Below are 21050 nucleotides of genomic sequence, written 5' to 3'. Positions count from 1 at the left end.
AATGTCTTGCAGGGAGATAAGCAGAGAGAGAGTGTGTGTCCCAACTCCAGGGAAGAAGACAGGAATTGCTAGAATCCTCAGTAGAAGGCCATGTCCACATGGAGGTCTCATTGGCCATGACCTGATTGGCATGCTAGACTCTCCTCCTTTGCAAGTTGGTAGGAGATTATGTTATTGCCATGCTATGGTTAACATTAATCTTTGAAGATCAAGGTCAACAGTTTTAACCCATCAGTCACTCAATGGAAGAATGATGAGACTGTCTCCTCTCGTAAAGATATACAGCCTCACAAATTCTCGAGAGCAATTATACTTGGTTCTTATGAATCAGAACGAACTCGATAGAAAATAAGTTTCATGTGCATGTGAAAGCTTAATAATGCATAAGAAAGAAAGCTAAGAAATGCCATTTTAAGTACAGTATAGACAAAGTTGAAACTACACTGGGCTGCCAGAATGAAAATAATCTGTCTTGAAAGAAGAGCATCTTAGAAATGAGGACTGTGAGCCTTTGTCTCAAGTACTTTCAACATATTATCAAGAGGAACCAGTTTCTGGAAAAGAACCTCATGCTTAATACAGTAGCGAGTCAGCACAAAAGAGGAAGACCCTCTATGGGCTGGACCGGCCCAGTGGCTACAACAATGAACTCAAGCATAGCCATGGTCATGAGGATGGCCCAGGACTGGTCAGTGCATCCTCGTATGCTTTATTTTGTTATATATTTAGGTGTTATGAGTTGGAGCCATAATGTCAGCACCCAACAACAACAGCGATGACGACTTTATATAATGTAACTAAGGTATATAAAAGAGGGCTTCAAAATTTGTAGGGAAATTCCAATATTTTTTAACCCAATTTTTCCATGGACTTTCCCCCCCCAAACCATTTTATTAGGACATCATACCATTCAACAGTTCAATTATATCAGGAAGTGTTGAAGCCCCGATATTAAAATTTTAAAATAAGTAATACAAATTTCATATATTTAACCAGCCACCTGCCTTTATTTACCTAAAATATGTATCCTTAAAATGAAATATAATATAAATGATAATTTCAACTTGAAATTTTTAAAGAAAAATGCCATAGGCTTATAGAAGGGAAGTGTTATGTTATAAATTATGTAGTTGGGTGTTAGTAAGATTTTTGTCTAGATACTTAAATAATTGTCACTCTATATAAAATGAAATTATATCCTTCTGCTATGTAAAGATCTAATTTTCATATAAATTGAATACTTAAATGTGTAAAACAAAACTTTTATGAAGGAAAGAATGTTATTAATATATATAAAGCATCACAGTGAGATAGCAATGATACGTCTATATTTTATACATCTACAAGCTAAACATTTTTAGTTTCTCAACTATTCATAAAGAATAACATGATTATATTTTTTCATTTTTCTTCTCACTCCACTTGGTAAAATAGTGTAATTGTTATTTGCATAAGTGTAGCACACCCAAATGGTTGAGATACTCCAGCTGCCAATGTATTTGCACAAAACCTTTTCCATCAATGTTTATAAGAGATATGTAGAGTTAAGTTTATAATAGAAAATAAGAAAATTAGTTAAAATTTTCTCAAAAGAACACATAGAAATCAATCCATTTAATCAAAATGTATGCTCCAGCAATCTAAATAGTGACTACTATGAGTTTGGATTTTATTCTGTTGGCAATAGGGACATTAAATAGGGATTTTAAACAACGAGGTCAACGTTTTGGGAGAAGTTAATTGACAAGTAGATTTTTGTTTGGAAGAGTTACTTTGCTCGTGGGATAAACGATGGGACTTTAGAGGAGGGAGGTTGGAAGAAGACTGCATGATAGGAAGTTATCTTAATGTAGGACAAAGATGATAGCATTCTGAACTAGGAAAATGGCATCAGGGATGAAGAGTAGACTTCAGTAACGGTGCTCCTTCGAAGATGGGAACCAATGGCACTCGACGACTGCTTGTCTCTGCAAGAGCCTGTCAACAACCTTCAGTAGGCGGAGGCCTGACAATGACCTCTAAAGGAAAACGCAGGTGGTGATCTGGTCTCTTGTGATTGTGAGGCTGTCAGACAGATGCTAAATTGCCTGTTCGTGTATTTAGTTTTTATATTATTGAAAAATAGAATTCTTTTTTGGTGACTGTCATTCTTCTGTCACAGGACAGGAAAACTAATGATAATAAAATATATTTTCTTAACTGATTTTTATTACAACAAAAATTTTGCATACACTGAAATGTACAGATGTTAATTGTACAATGGGTACCCTGGGTGTTTATTGCTGGTAATAAATCACTTTAAAACTTAGTAGCTTGAAAGCATTTTTGTCAAATTATATGGTTCTGGAGTTGCCTGGGCTCTGCTGGATAATTTTCACTGTCCATCTGTCATGTGGAAGAGAAATTATTGGATTAGCAGTTAGGGCATTTTTGTGTGTGTGTATTAGTTGCATCAGTTAGACGTCAGCTGAAGATGTAGTCATCTGAAGGCACACCTGTGTTCAACATCTCAAATGGCTCACCCACATGGTTGCCAGATAAAACAAGCTGTCACTCGGGAGCTTGACTCTGCTTAGAGGAGTCTAGTAACCAGATCTGCTCTACGTGATACCGGCTGCCACAGGACGCAGGCTACTTTCTTAGAGGGAATTTCTCGAGAGAACTTTCTCAGAGATCCCAGAAGAAACTGCAGTTTTTACTGATCGACTAGTCAAACACATTACTTCACTGAGTCCAGAGTCATGGGGAGGAGAACAGATTCTATCTCTACATATCACATAAGAGATATTGTTGTGACCATACTTGGAAATTACAATCTGCTACAATGAATTTTGATAAAGGTATTAGGGTAAGTGAAAAAGTATTGCTAATATCATAGAAACCTTGATGAACCAAAAGCATTAAAACAAAGCTGCTGTTTTTCAGCGTATCCTGGTTAGTCCACTTCTGCAGGAGTGTTTCCAATTTCCGGGAGCCTTCCTTCAAGGACTCTGTGCTCTGGTTCACACCAAGCAATCACAGCAAAAGGACATCTTCAAGGGCGCCAAATTGTGTGTGTTTTTTTAAAAAGTATTCTTTCAGCTTGGGGATTAAAATAAGTCTGAAGGAGCAAACTCATGGAGTGAGTTTTCCCAACAAAATTCTTACAGGTCAACCTTGCTGCCCTTGAAGAATGAGTGTGTGCATGGTCGTGATGGGAACAAATTCCTCAGTACAACTTTCCTGACCTTTTTCACCCATGCAGTGTTGAGTTTGCTTAAAAGTTCTTTCTAATAATGCACCCATGCTTGTTCTGTTTCCCTGAGGAAATATATCAGGATCACCCCTTTGGAATCTTACAAAAAGGCACCACAGTCTTCGGAAACCACCATAAAATTCCGTAAGTGGATGAAGACTTGAAGCTTTGATGTGAAGATTATGGATTGACTATGGATTGCAATTCAGTGTAAAGAAGACTCAAATCTTTACAACTGGACTAATAGGTAACATCGTGAAATATGAAAAGATTGAAGTTTTCAAGTATTTCTTCTTGTGCTGATCCACAGTCAATGTTCAAGGAAGCAGCAGCCCAGGAATCAAATGATGCATTGTGTTGGGTGGATCTGCTGCACAAGATCTCTTTATAATGTTGAAAAGCGAGGATGCTGCTTTGAGGACTAAGATGCACCTGACTCAAGCCATGGTATTTTCAATCACCTTGTATACATGTGAAAGTTAGATGTTAAATAAGGAAGACTGAAAAAGAATAGATGCATTTGATATGGTGCTAGCAAAGAATATTAAAAGAACCACGGACTGTCAAAAGCACAAATAAAATCTGCCTTGGAAGAGATATAGGCAAGAATGGTCCTTGGAACAGAGGATGGTGAGACTTCATGTCAAGTACTTTGGATGTGCTGAAGCCACGTGTCAATCCATCTTATTGAGCGTCGTCGTCTTTGGGGAAGCCCTTCTTCTCTACCAAGCACGCTGTCTTTTTCAATACTTGTATTTTAATGTCAGATTTGTTAATACTTCCCTTCTAGCCTACAGCATAAGCAATTCTTAGGAATGTGAATGTGTTCTTGGGAAGAATACAGTATTTTCTGCATGCCCATTAGGTCCAGCGTATTGACTGCATTGTTCAAATCTTTTATACATTGATTCTTTTCTTTTATTATTCCTCCTTATCAAAAGTTGATAAAGCTTAAATCCAGTTGCCTTTTTACTAATTTGTCCTCTCAGTGATACACTGCCCAACTATCATTTTCTTCAAATATACTAGTGCAGAACATCTTTTCTCTTGGAATTTTTATATAGGTTTTCATTAAGCAAATATGCTGATCTTTCCTTTCCCACATTTATATTTCTTGGTTTTATTACTATATTTTGTTAGCTAAAAATGTCTCTAAAGTTTAGAATAATACAACTAGTAATAATAAGCACATCTAGTATCAGTCCTGACTTTTAACTATTTTTTTCTTTTTTTAAACAAGCCACTTTATTGGGAGTTCATAAACTCTTATCACCATACATATATACAGTCATTAGTTCAAGCACATCGGTACTAATGTTGCTATCATCATTTTCAAAGTATTTGTTTTTCAACTTGAGCTCTTGGTATCAGCTCCTAATCCGCCCCCCCCCATCTACCCTCCCTCCCTTCACCCCTCATGAATCCTTGATAATTATAAATTGTTACTATTTTTTCATGTCTTGCACTGTCCGATGTCTCCCTTTATCCCCTTGCTGTTGTCCATCCCCCTTGGAGGGGGTTATAGGTAGGTCATTGTGATAGGTTTCTCTTTTCTCCCTCCACCTTCCCCTTCTCCTCCTGGTGTGGCTACTCTCAGTATTGGTCCCAAGGAGTTCATCTCTCCTGTATTTAAGTGTACTGTTCTAAATTTTTCTATATAGTTTAAATTAAGTTAAAGAAAACTTCTGTTCCTAGATTGTAGCGCTTTTGTTTGTTTTCTTCTAGTTTCATAAGTGAAAACTGAATTTAATTGAATATTTTTGTATCTGTCAAAATATTTTATACATTTCTTTCATAAATATCATGTTCTATAATAATAGATATTATAATAATTTATCTTTGTTCTTTTGAGACTAATTTTTGGTTCTAATTACTTTTTAAGTAGATATTACTGGAGCTAAGAGTTAGATTTTATGCAGCTATGTTCTTACATGAAATGCCCTAATTCGATTTTCTTTACCAATCTGGTTCTAATAGCCTTGGATTGTAAAAATTTTTTATTTGTCTTTATATGAGATCTTAAACGGTTATTGAAATTCTAAAAAAAGCATGAAATGTTAAAATTACTAAACAGTTTAAGGTATTTTGGGAAAATAGCAGAAGAATAAAAGATTACAGAAACCTATAAAATGGTATTTATTTTTAACTGGTTTAAGCTTGCTGATTATTCTTTTTGTTATTGAAATATTAGATATCTTATCAATTTTAATGTGTCTGGTGTGGGAGAAAAATGTGGCAATCTGACTCCATAAAGAGTTACAGTGTGGGGCCGTGCAGGGTGGCTCTGCTCTGTACTGTAGGGTTTTATGAGTTGAAATCAACTTGATTGCATAGGATATTTTGATATATTTGTTTTAAATTATTTAAATATTTAAGGAAATCTGACATAATTGGCATGGGTTTTTACCCACTCCCCTCCCCTACAGTACACTAGACCAGGGTCAACGAAGCAATGCACTAAGAGGTGGGGAGAGAAGCCAAGGGAATGGGTGACCATGGTGTGTAATAACGATCCATTTCCAGAAGTTAGTGTTTGGCAGGCCTGGACCCTGCAAAGAGCTCTCTGTCAGTGTCCGCCGGGAGCTTGTTGAAAGATATCACACTGGAAAGATCACAGTGCTAGCCGAAACAAGATCCAAGATACCACCTCTGGTATTGGAACAAACTAAAGAACAAATATAATTTAATATAAAAATCACATGTGGTCTAAGTAAAACCTAAATTCAAGCTTGGTCGATTTTAAATAAGTATGTGAAATAGGGCTTTGAAATCTGTGTAAGTTACTGAAAACCGGCCCCGGAAGGTGGTGGAGAAAATGTGACAAGTCGGAGACTGCTTTACAAACCAAGAAAACTAGAGCGAGCGCAGAGCAGGCACTTAGGAATAGGGGCTCTCAAGTATCATGATATTTTTACCTTCATTTCACTGTTTCAGGAAAAACTATTTCTAAAAAAGAGTGATCCAATCTTTAAATCCATTTTAGTCACTTAAAGTTTTATTTCCTTCTCAATCTACAAATGCACTCAGTACCCCCATGTTTTGTTAAAGGATAAATGGATGTTTAAATCTTAAAGAGAAATTTAATTTACATAAAACACATTGTAAAAACTATCAGACTGCCTTTTTTGTTGATTCAGGGAAAATGATGGCATTTCTTAACATTGATATAAAAATGAAATAATATAATTTAACTCATTTATTTTAGTTCCTTTACATTTAGTTATTTTTATTACCCAGCAGCTGAACCATTTCCCTATACTTCTCACTAGCTTCCCATTAAACAAGAATAGAGGCCAGAAGGCACAGGGCAGAGTGCAAAGGGGGCAGGTGGCTGTTGTGGAGGCACAATGAAGGGACTCCTCGTGAAGTACGGTAGAAGCACACCACATGGCTATCCATTGCTGTTGGTGCCAGAGCACTATTGTCTCAGGGACTCATACTAATACTCCACACAAAAGGGAACTATCTGCAGGCAGCCCCAGATTACTTGCTTTACTCAGAGACCATCTACTTGTCTTGAGCACCAGTTCCCCATGGTTAGAGCAGCCTGGGTAGCACACTGTCTCTGCTACCTGCGAGGTCAGCACTCTGAAATCACCAGCTGCTCCATAGGAGACTCATATAGACTCACATTTTGGAAGCCCCACAGGACCCCTTCTATCCTGCCCCAAAGGTCACTGTGAGCCAGAATGCACTTGATGGCACTGACTTTGCTTTGGTTCCCACAGCCCTAATTACCCGTCAGTTCTACGAGGGCTGTCAGCCATCTTGGGGTAAATTATCCCCTTCTTCCTGGCCTTTGGGAATTGTACCACTCTCTGCTTTTCATTTTTGCTTTTTAAACTGCCTAATCTTTGGAAAATCCAAAATCAAACCCAGCCTACTCATAGCAACCCTATAGGGTAGAGTAGACCTGGACCTTAGTGTTTCCCAGAGTAAATCGTCATGGGAACGGCATCCACATCTTTCTGTAAAGGAATGATTGATATGTTTGAACCTTGTGATTAGCAATGCTCGACCCACCATGCCACCAGATCTCCTTAACGTTTTCTAAAACCCAAAATCCACTGTCATGTCAATTCCAACTCACAGTGACCCTGTAGAGCAAAATAGAACAACTCATTTTGTGTTTCTGAAACTATAAATCATTGCAGAAGCAGACAGCTTCATCTTTTGTGGATCAGCTGGTTGGTATGAACACCAAACCTGACGTTTATGACCCACCACCAAGACTTTTAATCTTTGGGAAGGAAAAACAAATAAACAAACAAACAACCCGGAAATCAGATCATCAAGTCAGTTCTCACTATTGGGACCCTGGAAGACAGAGTAGAACGGCTCCCTAGGTTTTCTGAGGATAAATATAAAAATAAACAACTCTCTTTAGAAGAGCAGTCACTTTCTTCAGTTATCCCAGTTGAGTATTAGCTTAGGCCAAGTTCTCTAGAGAAGCAACACTACTGGACTCCTGTGTGTGTGTGTGTGTGTGTGTGTGTATGCATGTGACTGTGTTCGGGGTGGGTGGGGGTTGTGTGTGAGTTTGTGCAAGTTTATCAAGAAAATGTCTCACAGAGCTGTGGAAATAGGACAGTTCCATGTCTGTTCAAGGCTAAGTGCCTGGGTAAGATATTAGGCTAGAGGATTTTTTTTAACTTGAGTACCTGTGGGGGCTGATGTACTCAAATGGGCAAGAAGCTAAATGATAAAAGACAGATAACATTAAAGCTAATTGAAAAGTAACCTTCTAAAACAAAACAGTAATTTAACATATGAATTTATATAAAGATTTCTATATGCTAGATATGATTTTAAGTTATTTGCATATATTAATCCATGTATATATTCACAGTGACTCTATGAGGACACATCAATCCATGTTACAGATGAGAAAACTCAAGCAAAGAATATTTTAAGTAACTCAGTCTGGTTGCATGGTCATATTCTTAACTGAAATCCCATGCTATTGTCTCCATGGCTTTACTGATAAAATTGCTAAAATATAATAAAGACTAGGTATTTATTATACAAATGAGAATGTTTACAAAATAATTTATCAAGGGGACATGAAGGAGGGAGTGAGAGTGGAGGAGGGAGAGGGAGAAATGAGGAGCTGATGCCAGGGGCTCAAGTAGAAGGAACTGTTTTGAAAAAGATGATGACAATGTATTTACAGATGTGTTTGACAAACGGATATATGTATGGATTGTGATAAGAGCTGTAAGAGCCCACAATAAAAAAATGTAACAGAAAACTATGAGTTTTAAATGGAAAGTTTGGTTTTAGATACAAGGTAGGATAGTTTGAATATAAACTCTTAATTTTTTTTAGTTACTAAATTTAATTTTTTCTTACTATTTCCCCCATAAATCATGAATCTACATAAAACATATTATTTGGTACTGCGAGTGCATTCATATTTTAACATAGAATTGAATGTTTCTCTGTTGTAGGCTTATGATCTGTGAATATGTCTTCTAAAAAACCACCTGTTAATAATAAATTTGGAATAATATCTGCTACTTATTATGATCAACTCCTGAATAATAATATTCAAAATTTAAATAAAACACAGAGGAGCAAACCAAGGTAAGTATGAACTTACCTTGTTAGATAGCCAGAATTAAAAATCTGGAGGAGAAAACAATGGGACTGATGGTTCCGGGAGGACATGGGAGAGGGGGAGGAGGGAGAAAGGAAGCTGGGTATCAACCAAGCCAGGAACAAGGGAACAACAAGTGATCTAAAATCAATAACAAAGAGGATATAGGATGCCTGATAGGGCTTGATTAAGGGCAATGTAGGCAAGAGGAATTATTGAAATCTGAATGAAGGCCGAACATGAGAGTGGGACAAGAGGAATGTAAAAGGAAATAGAGGAAAGAACCAGGAGGCAAAGGACATTTATAGAGGCCTAAATACAGGCATGTACATATGTAAATACATTTATATATAATGATAGGGAAATAGATCTATGTACATATGTTTATGTTAATTATTAAGATAGCAGATGGACATTGGGCCTCTAATCAAATACTCACTCATTTTGTCCTAATAACCTGCATTCTGTGATGCTCACCTTCCTAACATGATTGCTAAAGACAACATGGGTGCATATGAAATTGTGGTGAAAAAAGCTGATGATGCCTGGCTATCAAAAGATCTAGGATCTGGGGTCTTAAAGGCTTCAAGGTAAACAAGCAGCCATCTATCTGAGAAGCAACAAAGCCCACATAGAAGAAATGCACCAGCCTGTGTGTTCATGAGGTGTTGATGGGATCAGGTATTAGGCATCAAAGACCCAGAATATAAAAATCATATCAAGGTGAATGAGGGGGAGTACGGAGTAGAGACCCAAAGCCCATCTGTAGACAATTGGACATCACCTTACAGAAGGGTCACAAGGAAGAGACAAGCCAGTCACAGTCCAGTATAGCACCAATGAAACGTACAACTTTCCTGTAGTTTTTTAGTGCTTCCTACCCCCCACTATCATGACCCCAATTCTACCTTACAAATCTGGCTAGACCTGAGCATGTACACTGGTACAGGTAGGATCTGGAAACTCAGGGAAACCAGGACAAATAAACCCCTCAGGACAAATAATGAGAGTAGTGATGCCAGGAGGGGAAGGGGGGGGCGGAGAAGGCAGAACCAATCACAATGATTGACATATAACACCTCCCAGGGGGACGGACAACAGAAAAGTGGGTGAAGGGAGACACTGGTCAGTATAAGACATGAAAAAATAATAAAAACATAAATTATCAAGGGTTCATGTGGGAGGGAGGGCAGGGAGGGGGGAAATGAGCTAATACCAAGGGCTCAAGTAGAAAGAAAATGCTTTGAAAATAATGATGGCAACATATGTACAAATGTGCTTGACACGATGTATGTATGGATTGTGATAACTGTATGAGTCCCAAATAAATTATTTTTTTTAATCACATTAGTACAGAAATGGACCCATCCACATTATAGAGATTCTATAAAGTAAGAAAGCTGTGAATGATAAATATGCATCTATAACTTTATAACCAGGAATAATAATGTTAAATTTTACTATTTTAAGTAAATACCTTCTTTTTTGGTAATGATTCACATAATGTGTCAATCTGGGTCTACTAGAGAAACAAAAATTTTTAAAAGGAAACAAATTCATAGATACTCATATGTGTATAAAAAAGTGTTTTATAAAAAGAGTAATTGTATATTAAGAAAACATTCCAGCCCAGTCTTGATCAATTCCATAAGTCTGATATTAGCCCATATGTTCAATACCAGTCTATACATTCCTTTTCAGACTCACACAACACGTGCAATGATGCCGATGCAGTAAGAAAGATTACAGGCCAGTGGGTAGAGTCTTGTGGATCCAGTGGTGGTGGAAGTATCTCAGTGCTGGCAGGGGTCTCTGCATGGTTCCACCAGCTCCAGGGCTCTGACTGCCAGTAGTGAAGCTCCATGGGGCTTGTCAGCAGGAAGGTGAAGCAGAGAGAGAGTCTGTGTGGGTCTGGCTTCCAGTGAGCTACTTATCACCTTAGTGCCTCCAAATGAGGTCATCAAGCTGCAACCTGATTGGCCAGCTAGACCCTACCCCTTTGCAAGTTGATGGTCGATTATGTAACTGCCACAGACCACCCCTTGTCAACTTGACACTTTTACACAACTCTTTAACCATGCATAATTGTTACCAAAACAGTAATACAATCACATTTGTATGTAATAGAATAAAACTAAACTGCATATATTTCAATGTGCCAGTCTCATTTAAAGCATAATATTCTATAAGTGAACAAAACAAAAATATTCTATACCTAACAATTGCAGTTAAGTGAACACCTGCACCATCGTCCTACCAACACATCCCCCACCTATATTGCCACACCTAAAGGAACTGACCTACAGGGTGCTAAGAGTTAGATGTGACTTGAAGGCAGTTGATTTGTGTTCATATTGTAAAGCATTTTAATAACTTATAAGTCACAGTGGAATGTTTTTTTCTGTTTTTCAAATTGTTTCATTGGGATACAGTTTCTAAAATGAGATTACTAGGGTAATGTTTGTAAATAACTTTAAAAAATGTTGCATTCCTTTTAAATTCTAGCAAAAATGATTTTGCTTGCATAGAAAAGTCACCATTCAAACGAACTCAGGCAAAACTGAAAACACAGCAACAGCAATTTAATGGACAGACACTGGACTATTTCCTGAGCTTTGAGAGCAGAAAGTGCAGCAGGTCTCATTAATGTATTCACCATTCACTGCGTGTTCTCTACCATAGAGTGGAAATAAATGATAGATGGAGTCCACCTTCTCACTAAGACTACAAATGTAAAGAAAAGAGACTCTGGCCATATATCAGTAAATCATCATTCAGAAAACATTGATTGAGGCTACACTGGTGAATGAGACAGAAAGCAGCTTTCCGAGATTTGGAGTGCTATGCTATTTTGTTGGAAATATGGTCTTTGTAATAGAAACAAAGTCAGACATCCTGTGATAGATTTTTGCAAGACCAAAGACTGTCATTGCAAATACCCTTTCAAAAACATAAATTGAGAGTAGACGCATGGACTTCATTAGACGTAATACACAGGAGTCAAATTGATTACCTCTGTGGAAAGAGGTGATGGGGTAGCTCGGTAGCAGCTGCCAAAGCAAGGCCAAGGACTGACTGTGGACAGATCATCAGTTCCTGTATGTAAGTTCAGGTTGATGCTGCAGAAATTTTAGACAAGTCTGTTATCCTCTCTGGTTGTCCCTGGCCTCCAGCTCTGCTTTCCTCCAAGCATCAGAGGAGAGTCAGTGGCCCACCTGATAGAAAGGTATCCCACAGCACAGCGTCTCACTTAGCCAACCCTTTACTTCCAAATGAAAGTAGGTTCTGAAGGAATCGACTTGATGGCAGGGAGTTTGATTTTGGTTTCTGCATGGTCTATTTATGGCACCAGGGACAGCTAAAAGATTAAAACAATGTAAAAAACAAACAAACAAGGAAACAAAAATGATAATACCAAATGCTGAAAAGACTGAAAAGGGACTAGAACAGTTTTTTGTCTTCATGTAAATATACTTTTCAATCCAAGGGAATGGCAAGATAAATAGGGGTCTGTGTATATATAGTTTTTATTTTATATGTGAAACATTCTTATTTAAAGGTAAAGTACCTGTTTTTAGAAAATAGTTATTCTTAGCTTCTGCAAGTTGACTAATTAAAATGGGTATTGATATTTATAATTATTAATTTATTTTTTATTTAGACAACCATTTTCAATCACAAGAAATTTCATCTTGAAATACAACAATATATATGACCTCGGAGAGAGTGAATATTTAAAGGAACAAATTAGAAGAACTATTCTTAGATGTAAGGTAATGGTACACTAATTTCTTTTGTATGTAAAATTTCTCCTTTAGGTGGTGGATGATGACATGTTCTAAAATATTTGAATAAAATATAAATATGCTCATATTCTTTAGTTATAAATAGTTATACTTGAGAATATTCAAGTTAACATTAAAATTTATGACCAAATAATTTAATGTCAAATGATTTCTGGGGCAAAGACACCAGTCGATGTATCAAAGGTTGGACATGATAAACATTTCACTTTTCCAAAAACCAAGTTAACTAAGATATGATATGACCCAAAAAGGAAACAAAGCTGTTCTAGTCATTCACTCCACACACAAAAATAGTCTGGTTTTGTTAACTTACAAAAAAAACCAATCATTACGAGTATTAATCCATACATTTTGAAATAGATTTCCAATCAGAACAGGAAGTGAAATAGGTTTTTGCTTTTTCTTTTCTACATTAGAGTCAGTTTAAATTTTCAGAGAAATTCCATACATATGACTTTGCTTTGATACCAAGTAATTAATGAAGTAAAAGCTACGTAAATGTGGTTTGTAAATTAATATGATCTGTTTTTAATTGTTGTCAGTATTTTCCAGTATTTTGGTTCATAGTGGCTTGCAAATGGAAACATGTGAGCCTTATTGTCATGTGAACTGTATTCAAAAGTGACTGAACCAAAGAGTATGCTTTCGATTGGCGCGCATGCACGCGGTCCATGCGGATTGTCATCAGTTAGCTCTGGCTGACCGGCTGCATGCCTTCGGGGAATGGGCCAAGTGAGGCAAATAGGCCATGGGTACCCTGAGCAATCCTGCTCAACACTCTCATGTTCATTAGCATGGGTTTGTCCACAGTGAAATAGCCAGAGGTTTCCAGCAAGCTGGCATCAAACTAGTTTCAGTTTAATCACACTTCCTCATTACTTTCCCATATAAAAACCAGCAAAGCAATCTCTAGAGAAAACAATAATTTCCAGAAAGTAAAGAAAGGAACTTATTTCCAGCAAATAATTAATAACATTACTCAGAATATCAAACCTTGTATACTATTAACACTAATATAACTTACCTTAAATGTAAAAAAAAAAAAAAGAATTTTCTGTAACTTTGGTCACAGAGCATCATCTTCATAGAGTGACTTTCTGAATACAATTAAGGGATAATCAAGTGAATAACAAGCTGTGCCTCTTGGTTTGCATCTTTCCTGCTCCTCTTTACAGAGAAGACTGGGTCTCGAAACCTTAGGCTCTGGGAAGCATGTGGACGTCCCTTCGGGCTGGGTTGAAGCGATCTATCTGGCTCAGTGCAAAGGAGACATCCAAGAAGGTGAGTGCCCGGATGAAGCTCTTCTTGGTTGCTGTTTTCTGGATTGGCAGGGAAGGAGTCATCTGAGACCTTTTAAGTTCTAGCAATTGTTTAGGAGCTCAGAAACATTTGTCTTTCTCTACCAAAATTTCTTATAATGTTTCTATAGGAAAGTTCTTTTTGTGATTTTGAATTTATACATTTATTTATTCTACTTTTAGTTGCAAAGTTGTCTTAAAATGTAGGCTCGGCATAGACTTTAATAATTAATTATTCAACGTGCATCCAACCGCTTTCAAGTCTTGTGATTTTGTCTAAAATTAGTAACCAATTAAAAAGCAACATAGACTATTATTAAGTGATTTTGAATACTTAGAGAAACTTATTTCTGCATTTTATAATACTTCTTATTCAAACTCTATTAATCAGGGGTCATTGAAAAAATTATTTTAAAACACTGTTTACTAATTTATTTCCCATCTATTACTTTTCATGTATATGTTTCCAAACAATCTAAAAGAGAAAATTTAAAAGCATTATTTTTAAATGACTTAAAAATTGTGGATTTGGTTGGGGGTTTCCATTTCTGTTCATCTCCTCTGCATTCAAAAGTTCAAACCATTCATCCTCCTGACCCCTTGGAATCTACCATACCCAGCCCTCGAGCCCTTCCCCTAATTTCCCTTTACCCTCTTGTAGACCTCCATCCTCCCTTTGATCCAACTCAACACTTCTGGTTCATTGCTTAATCTTCCCTCCCTTGCCTAGGCAATATCCAAAGTTCATTCCTTTGGTATGGAAATCTTTGTCTTGACTTTTATCTTTAATAGTAGTAGTCTCATGCAGTGTTGATCCTTTTGGCATTGGCTAATTTAACTCAGTATAAAGTTCTCTGGGTCCGTACGCAGAAGTTATGTCAGCTAACCCTGGGAACTTTTCAATTATGATCTTATTAAATGGTGAACATCCGCATTTTAAAAATACTGCTGATTGACTTTTCTCTTACATACAACCAAATACATTTTAACTTAATTAACTGTTATAACACCCTAATATGATTTCTTCTCATGAGTTCCCAAACTGAAATACCCTCCTCATTGGTATACTGCCTGTATTCTTGTCTGATTTTTGTATTACAGTTTACCCACTACTCTGCACTGACCATTCAATATCTTGAATCAGTTGCCATGGCCTCTGATTACAGCTAGACCTGAAATCAACTAAACTTCCATATTGTAGCCTAGAAGGCTGTACATGATCTGGTCACTGACTACCTTGTCTACTCATTCATTTTGTTCCAGCCAGCCTGGCATCCTTTCTGTCCCTTTACTATGCCAGGGTTCCTGTCCCTTTATTATGCCAGGGTTGCTGTCTAGTGGTGGGATTCAAATAATTTTACAACAGGTTAGCTGCCCTAATGACTTTTTAAACTATAAATAAAACCAATATACTGGAATGCAGCATATTATTTAATACAATTAGTATTTAAATAAGAGCAAGAAAATAAGTACATATTATTGGAAGATAAGAAACATTTAAAAATATTAATGAAAAATTAAAAATAATACCTGCAAAGATACCAATACAACTGTTATTTAAGATATTGCAAATTGCTTCCTGATGGGCATCCGACTTGCACTGTTCTTCACTTTTATGTGAGCATCATCAGCTGTGTTATCTACCCTCCATCATCGCTCCGCTGTAGGAGAGGATTCCATTCCTGTGGAGGGCGGCCCCTTCCAGAAGAGTCATTGTGCTGGGTATCTTAGACACACGCAGCCCTTCTTCCCTGAACATACTATGTTCATCTTTGTACCAAACCCTTTCCACTTGTGCTGCACGTAGAGCAGTTGTTCTGACAGTATTTTTAGCTCTTTGAACCCGATCAGGAATTGCATTATTCACTATGTCTCACGAGAATTTGGGGCCTAGCACAAAGCCAAAACGAATGACAGTGCCACCCTGTGGGTGTTTGGCACTTGACCTAATATGTTTATTTATGGAAGTAACACATGCAAGCAATAAAAATATGGTATTTCATCTAAAGTATATTTTATGAACTGAATGAATAAATGTGACAAGTGTAGTGCTTGCTAATATTTTATACCTGTGGACGGTATTCTATGGTGCTTAGAATAGGCTGTTGTGCAGATGAATGTTAAAAGGCATGAGGCATGTCAGTGTGTGCTTTCCACACTGGGCAGCTGCCGAACCACCCACCTGTGAGAACCCTGATGACAAGGGCCATTTGAGCAACAGGTTTGTCAAACTCAACGAAAAATTCGGTATGTGCTTTGCTGAGCTGGTGCAAACTGGCTGGATCCCACCGCTGTCCCTTTACTATGTCAGGGTTTCCTCCCTCAAATCCTTGCAGTTACTGTTCCCCAAGCCCCTGTGTTTACACAGAAACGCCTAGAAATAACCTTGGTAATGACAGGAGACACTGTCTTCCCAGGTTCTGACCGCCATGATCTTTGTCCACTTGTGCTTGGTTCTCTGTCCTCTGCCCCATTTTCTCTGATGCACTTCTCTTTCACACCCCTTTTCTTTAGCACAGCATTTCATCATCCATTTCGGTCTTATTTCTCCACTCTTTTATATATATATATATATATATGTGTGGTGTTGTGATCAATTTGGTTTCGGCTCCAGCACTGGGACTCCTCGGTCACTTTTCTTTCTCTCTAGGTAGTCCCTGCAGCTTGGTGCCCTTTGAGTGACTGGGCTCCCTACATGGCACTTGAGGCTTCCAAACGAGTTGTGGAAAGACCCAGAAAGAAGCCACATTGCTGTTTTTTATCGGCTTCAGAAGTCAGAGTGTGGCAGTTTTGTCACATTCCATTGGCTGACACCTTCACAAGCTCTTCTCAGGCTCAAGGAGAAGGGACATTCCTCTTGATGGGGGGAATGTTGAAGAATTTGTACATATGCTTTAAGTTTACAACTTGATTCTAGTAACTGAACAAACAGATGATTGCAAGAAGGATTCATAGCATGTAGAAAAATAGCATAATGCTTAAATAATGGAGTCTACTTTTTAATATTTCAGAAGCTTTAAATGTGCTTTATGCTTCCCTGGATCACGCACCGTTTGATTACAATCAGCTACCTGTGTTATTTTTCGCTGCGGAATCAGTTTTATATAGACTCTGCTGTGATGCATTCTTAAAGACATACTTATATTCAGTTGAAATGAAGTTGGCAAAGGTATGTTTAAAAATATTTTTCATTTGCTACTAGGTCCAACCACCTGGCATGCATTTTAGGATCTAAATGGTATGGGATATCCTGTTGTAGTTTAACTTTTTCTATTTATGGGCAATATGTAAATGTTTGTTATCCAAATGGAGATAGTATGAAGAAACACAATATCATTAACTGTATAAGAAAATAATATTTAATTGAAAACCAAATTTGCACATACTGTTTGGTGATCTATATATGTATGTATGTATACATCTATCTATCTATCTATCTATCTATCTATCTATCTATCTATCTATCTTGAGCAAATCATCAGAGAACCTGCCTTATCTGAAGAAGAATGTGACATTAGGATTGCAGAAACTTATTAATGACCTTCAATATGCAAATGACACAATCTTGCTTGCTGAAAGTGAGGAAGACTTGAAACACTTGCTGGTGAAGGTCAAAGATTGCAGGCTTCCATATAGATTAAAACTCAAGGAAAAGAAGGCCCAAATCATCACAACTAGACCACGGTTAACATCATGATAGGAGTTGTCAAAGATGAATTGTTTTTGGATCCATGGTGTATGCTCACGGAAGTATCAGTCAAGATAGCAAGTGATAGCATTGCTGTGGGTAAGTCAGCTGCACAAGACATCTTTAGAGTGTTGAAAAGTAAGGAGGGTAACCAAGCCATGGTATTTTCAATCACTTCGTATGCATATGAAAGTTGGACATTGAATAAGGACAACTGAAGAAGAATCAATGCATCTGAGTTATGGGGCTGGTGAAGAATACTGAAAGTGCCATGGACTTCCGACAGCACAAATAACTCTACTTTGGAAGAAGTACAGCTAGAATACTCCTTGGAGGCAAGGGCGGAAAGACTGTCTCGTGTAATTTGGACATGTTATCAGAGAGACCAGTCCATGGAGAAGGACTTCATACTTGCTAAAGTATTTGTTGTTTTTAGGTGCCATTGAATTGGTATCAGCTCATAGTGACCTTTATGCACAACAGAACAAAAATACTGTTGGGTCCTTTGCCATCCTCACAATTGTTCTTGCACTCAGGGTAAAGTTGGCGGGCAGTGAAAAAGAGGAAGGTGCAAGATGGATTGGCACTGTGGCTGCAAAATGGCTGTAGCACAAGAGCAACTGTGAGGCTGGAGTAGGACAGGGCAGGATTCCATTCTGGTGGACATGGGGTCTGTTGTGGTTACATAATCTGGTGTCAATATGAGGATTAAGAGTGTAGGGTGGAGTCTAGCCTGTCAAGCAGGATACAGCCAACGAGGCCTCCGTGTGGAGATGGCCTTCTCATGAGGATTCTGGGAACTCCTGTATTTCCTCCTTGGCGTCAGAGACACTCTCTCGGCTCACTCCCTTGGAGACTCTCTACTGACAAGACAGTCCCTGTAAGGCATTTCTGAGGAGAAACCACATGAAGCGACCCTGAGGCAGTCAGAGTTTTGGAGTTGACGGAACCACATGGACACCCTGCTGAGTGCTGAGATGCTTATAACACTACTGGATCCACAAGACATCCAATCCACTGACCTGTGATCTTCCTGCATTTTGCATTATTGAATGTATTTCATGAGCCTGAAGAGGACTTTATAGATTGATATTAGAAATATGGGCTAATATCAGACTTATGGACTTGATCTGGACGGGGCTGGGGTGTTTTCTCAATACTCAATTGCTCTTGTAAATAAATCTCTTTGTTATACACATGTGAATCTCTGTTTTTTTTTTTCTCTAGTCTGCCTGGACTAACACAGCATTTCTATGAGTCTGACCAATTCGATGACTGCTAACAACATACCTACATAATATATACACACATATATATGGTATTATGGATACTGCTTTGGGCACATATATTGGCAAAGACCGCTTATAAGTGATACAGAGCAAAGATACCACTGAGAACTCAGGTGCACCTGACCCAAGCCATGGTATTTTCATGTGCCTCATGTACATGCAAAAGCTAGAAAATGAAGATGGAAGACTGATAGTACATTGAGGCCTTTCATTATGGTTCTGGTGAAGAATATTGAAATACCATGGAGTTAACAAATATGTCTGGGAAAAAGAATAGGCAGGAAGCTCCTTAGAATTGAGGACAGTGGTGAGACTTCATCTCACATACCTTGGACATGGTCTCTGAAGGAACCTGTTCTGACAGTGCAGAACTTTTGGGGGTTTCTAAGGCATATGTCTGAAGGAAACAAAAACCGCCTCTTTCTCCTGCAGAACGCCTGGTAGGTATCAAATGCTGACTTGCTATAAACGGATTGCAAGTGGGTGGGAAAATTCCCCGTTCTTTGAATTTCAGTTTTCCAGGACTCCTTCATGTTGCCTCATATATGCATTGTTGATGCTAGGCCTCACGTAAATTCTGACTCCTAGTGACCATCTGTACAGTAGAACAGCACCACGCTCAGAATTGCTGTCATGTTTGAGCCTGTTGATCAGCTACTGTGTCAATCCAGCTCATCTAGTGTCTTCCTCTTTCTCATTTAGATATAAACATATATATATTATGTAATATATGTGTGTTTGTGTGTGTATATACCTTCTAGTATATTTTTGAAAGTTTTAACTCTCATTATTTTGTCCTTTTCCACAATGTTATGGTTTAGCTACTAGACCACTTTCACTCCAGTTATTTCTATATTTTACATTTCCCCCCTCACTTTCTGTGAAAGTATCCATATAACTTACTTTTGAAATATTTTTTCTGAAGTCTGTATAAATAAAACTGCTTTAGTTATGTATTTTAATATTTTGTAGAAGAAAAGCTTTGTATAGTGTTTATTTATTTAGGAATTACACTTTTCAACATGGATGTGGTTCTTGTGCAGTATAGAAAATGCTTATGCACAAGAAAAATATTTTACAATCCTATTTAAAAGCAACAATTTACAAACTGTTTGACTGATATCTATAGGAAAAAGTATCTTTACATTATAATTTCAACCACACATAAACACATTCATTTATATACTGGAACAAGGAGCAGTATAATATACACTATGATATCTTTATGTTTTATTTCTTTTTAATAACTCCTCTCAATTGATTTCCTGATTCATGTAAGGGTCATACCTTATAATTTCAAAACTACTATTATAAAGGATGTAGAACAAAACAATGGATGCTAGACATTATGTGTAATGTAAGGAGATATATAAAAGGCTTTTGGCTGTGCTGGCATTTCAACATTTATCTTAATGTTTTAAAGTTATTCCCCAAACACAAAACTTCAGGTGAGTTTGACATTGTTATTGAAAATAAATGTAATAATATGTATTGCTTCTCATATTGTTTTAAAACATTTTTTTGATGCAACATAAAACTGGTTTCTTCTTTCTCTTTTGACAGATTGGCTATTTGGTCTTCTTACGACTTTTTGTATTTTTCCTGCATGGTCACTTGGGATATTTTAAAAAACATTTACTTAGGCTTCAACCATATTTACAAGGTAGACTATTTCTTGTTTCTAAACATAAAACTGCTTTATATTGTGTTCTGAGAAGCTCGGGCTTTCACTGTAAAGAGCATACATTGTATTTTGTTTTTCATGGAAAATAACAGCTGAAGAATTGAAGAGTGCTGCATCTAGGCCACATGTATGTGGATCTATGTGGTTTTCTGTGTGCTACTTAACTAGCTGTGTTGCCTTGTATGTTACTCAGTTTTTTCATCTCTTACAACGCCTAATCGTTACTAGAAAGGTCAATTCATATTGCCATAGGATGAGACCGGTTGTTCTCTTATTGCACTGGTATGTCATACTGTGGTGGCCGTGTGCTACTGTGATGCTGTAAACTATATTACTGGCATTTCAAATACCAGCAGGGTCAGCCAAAGTGAACAGGTTTCAGCAGAGCTTCCAGACTCAGAACAGAGTGTGAAGAAGGAATGGGCTGTCCACTTTTAAGCCAGGAGTCACC

At 37.5% G+C, this 21050-nt stretch overlaps 1 protein-coding gene across 2 annotated transcripts in view; it reads left to right on the top strand.

Annotated features, from left to right (window-relative positions):
* The window catches only part of TMEM232 (transmembrane protein 232), a 50948-nt gene extending 30370 nt beyond the window's left edge, over positions 1–20578 (top strand). Inside the window, exons 4-8 of one of the 2 annotated variants that reach the window (XR_012782837.1) lie at positions 8686–8821; positions 12496–12607; positions 13816–13921; positions 16589–17107; positions 20479–20578. Coding sequence is in view for 1 of the 2 variants with exons in the window: in XM_075541373.1 (XP_075397488.1) it covers positions 8703–8821; positions 12496–12607; positions 13816–13921; positions 16950–17140 (528 nt within the window). In the remaining variant the exon portion in view is untranslated. Of the gene's footprint in view, positions 1–8685; positions 8822–12495; positions 12608–13815; positions 13922–16588; positions 18823–20478 lie in introns of those variants that run through there. The other variant, XM_075541373.1, reaches the window with a different exon arrangement.
* Positions 20579–21050: the final 472 nt, after the last annotated feature.

Source organism: Tenrec ecaudatus, chromosome 2 (assembly GCF_050624435.1).
Source record: "Tenrec ecaudatus isolate mTenEca1 chromosome 2, mTenEca1.hap1, whole genome shotgun sequence".
Classification (NCBI taxonomy): Eukaryota; Metazoa; Chordata; class Mammalia; order Afrosoricida; family Tenrecidae; genus Tenrec; species Tenrec ecaudatus.
The sequence above is the reverse complement of the archived record's forward strand: the minus strand, read 5'-3'. Positions and strand labels throughout refer to the sequence as shown.